This window comes from Babylonia areolata, chromosome 5, assembly GCF_041734735.1.
Source record: "Babylonia areolata isolate BAREFJ2019XMU chromosome 5, ASM4173473v1, whole genome shotgun sequence".
Taxonomy (NCBI): domain Eukaryota; kingdom Metazoa; phylum Mollusca; class Gastropoda; order Neogastropoda; family Buccinidae; genus Babylonia; species Babylonia areolata.
Genome location: NC_134880.1, coordinates 38,035,519 through 38,038,463, shown reverse-complemented (window position 1 = coordinate 38,038,463; position 2,945 = coordinate 38,035,519). Strand labels below are relative to the sequence as shown.

The window sequence follows — 2,945 nt, the reverse complement described above, 5'->3', positions numbered from 1 at the left end:
AGTTCGTCATGCCCACCATCGCCGCCCTGACGCTGTCGGTGCTGTGCATAGAATACGCCCTGACCATGATGTGCGACGACGCCTCGGCGGGTCGGCGGAGGAGGCGGACGGTGCTCCTGGGGGTGCTGCTGCCCTGGGGGGTGGGTCTGACGGCGCTGGTGCCCGTCTTCCTCCTCCGCTTCGTCACCTCCAGCGGGGCCTTCTCGCCGCCCTGCGTGGAGGAGCCCTGGCACGTGTCCACCCTGGTGCTGCTGGTCGGGGTGTACGGGTACCTGCCCCTCGCCGTCCTGGCGGGCTCCTTGCTCCTGATGCTGGCCGCCTACTGCTGCCGGCCTCCGGACGACCGCGTCGCCGTGCGGACCATCCTGGCGCGGAGTCGGGGCGTCTTCCTGACGCACGAGTTTGCTGACACCTTCTTCGCCGGACTGATCTCGCTGGGCTTCAACCTACCCTTCCTCGTGGAGCTGTCGCTGAGCGTGCAGTGTCAGGGCGACGGCGCGTGGTGTCGCCGCGAGCGGCCCGTGCGCCACGTGCTGGAGGTGCTCCGGACGGTGGAGTCCGTCTTCTTCCCGGCCGTGTGGATGCTGGGCATGGAGTTCCGCCACGGTCTCTTCACCTCCTGCAACTGCTGCTACAAGTACTGCGACATGGAGGTGGAGCACGCGCTCACGTGAGGGATGCTGAAGTGCAGCATGCGCTGACATGAGGCGGAGCACGCGCTCACGTGAGGGAGGGTGAGGTTGGAAAGCACACGGTCACATGAGGATTTCTAAGGCAGAGCGCGCGCTCACATGGGGGATTGTGGCGTGCAGCACGAGCTGACGTGAGGGATATTGAGGTGGAGCACGTGCTCATTGTGAGGGATTAGGTGGAGCACGTGCTCATTGTGAGGGATTGCAGGTGGAGCACGTGCTCATTGTGAGGGATTGCAGGTGGAGCACGTGCTCATTGTGAGGGATTGTAAGTGGAGCACGTGCTCATTGTGAGGGATTGCAGGTGGAGCACGTGCTCATTGTGAGGGATTGTAAGTGGAGCACGTGCTCATTGTGAGGGATTGCAGGTGGAGCACGTGCTCACGAGAGGCGTTGTGAAGTGTAGGTCGCGCTCACGTACGGGATTGTGGGGTTGGAGCACGCGCTCATTGTGAGAGGGATAATGAGGTTGAAGCATGCGCTCACGTGACGACTGGTGAGGCGCAGCACGCGCGCACGTGAGGGCTGGTGAGGTGGAGCGCGTGCTCACGTGACGGATGGTGAGGTGGAGCACGCGCTCACGTGAGGGATGGTGTGCGCAGAGCGTGGTGATGCTTGAGCAGTGGTGTGGTCAACGACAGAGTGCTTTGAACAAGGCGAGACACTGCGAGCGGAGCCTGATGGTTATCACTGAATAACACGTGGGGGATGCTTTTAAAGAGCAATGATGATGGTTCAGTGTGGTGGTGTGGTCACGCATGCAGGATTCTGTGAGCACAGCGTCATGGTTATTGCTTGATGACACGTGTGATGGATGCAAGGATGGTGCGTGCGTCAGTGATGGTGGTGGTGCGTGCAGTGTAATGGTGTTTTGAATTAGCGAAGCGCATACAACGGGATACTGTGAAGCACAGCGTAATGGTTGTGACTGAATAACACTTGAAGGATGCTTTTAAAAGAAACAAGAATGTTGCTAGCTTCATTGGTGATGGTGTGGGGGAGTGTAATGGTGTTTTGAATTAGCGAACCGCATGCCGTGGGATACTGTGAGCACAACGCAATGGTTGTGACTGAATAACACGTGGAGGATGCTTTAAAAGAAGCAAGGATGATGCTTCCATTCGTCAGTGTTATAATTCATTATGGCGTTTTTGATATTATTATTACTACTACTACTACTACTACTACTACTACTACTACTACTACCTTTTTCTATATTATAGTTCTTATTTATTTATTTATGTAAGCTTATCTATTAGTTATTCCCCTTTTTTTTCTTTTTTCTTTTTTTTTCTTTTTTCTTTTTTTTTCTTTTTTTTTCTTCTCAAGGCCTGACTAAGCGCGTTGGGTTACGCTGCTGGTCAGGCATCTGCTTGGCAGATGTGTGGTGTAGCGTATATGGTTTTGTCCGAACGCAGTGACGCCTCCTTGAGCTACTGAAACTGAAACTGATAAGCGAAATGCATGTCGCGGGATACTTTGAAGCACAGTGTAATGGTTATGACTGAATAGCACGTGAAGGATGTCTTTAAACATGCCAAGGATGATGCTTCAGCAGTGATGGTGTGCTCAGTGTGTTAACGGTGTTTTGAATGAGCGAAGCGCACGCAACAGGGTACTGTGAGCACAGTGTAATGGTTATGGATGGTTGACTGAATAACACGTGAAGGATGCTGTAGTGAGAGCAAGGGTGTTGCATTAATTTAAATAGCCTCGAGAGTGACGATTCATTTGAATCAAAACGTGACGATTATGTTAATTGAATTCCGACTGAAGGATGCTGTTCTGCCTAAATTGGGCTTGGATTACAGCACAGTGGGTGTGTGTGTGTGTGGGGGGGGGGGGGCGGGGGAGTGAGGGGGGGCAGTGGGGAGGAGGGGGAGGGGTGTGTGTGTGTGTGTGTGTGTTGTTGTTGTTGTTGTTACGGAAACTGTGAACATAGTTTGTGAAGTATAAAGTGAAAATTCACGGAAGGGAAATCAGGATAGGTTGCAGTGAACAGGACAAGGAAGGTATACTGCCTAGAACACGATCGACACTGTATGCGTTGGTTCGTGAAGGGCTCTGTGAACAGCGCTTAAAAAAAATACAATAGAAAATTCGTGGATGATGTATCACTGAAGAATATCTAAAGAATACAGTAAAGAGCTGTACATATTTCGTGGATATGTAGTGAAGAGAACTGGAAAGATCAACGCATGAAAAACTGCTGTGCGTGTGGAGGATGCAGACAGTGAGAGCTCCTGACAGGGC

General features: G+C 52.6%; 1 protein-coding gene across 3 annotated transcripts in view; it reads left to right on the top strand.

Moving 5' to 3' along the window:
• LOC143282459 (uncharacterized) overlaps positions 1 to 2,486 on the top strand; it is an 80,761-nt gene extending 78,275 nt beyond the window's left edge. For all 3 annotated transcript variants that reach the window (XM_076588104.1, XM_076588103.1, XM_076588102.1), the window contains one exon: positions 1 to 2,486. This exon is cut by the window's left edge and continues 332 nt beyond it. In XM_076588104.1, the coding sequence (XP_076444219.1) occupies positions 1 to 674 (674 nt within the window). In that variant the 3' untranslated portion in view covers positions 675 to 2,486.
• The last annotated feature ends 459 nt before the right edge of the window (positions 2,487 to 2,945 follow it).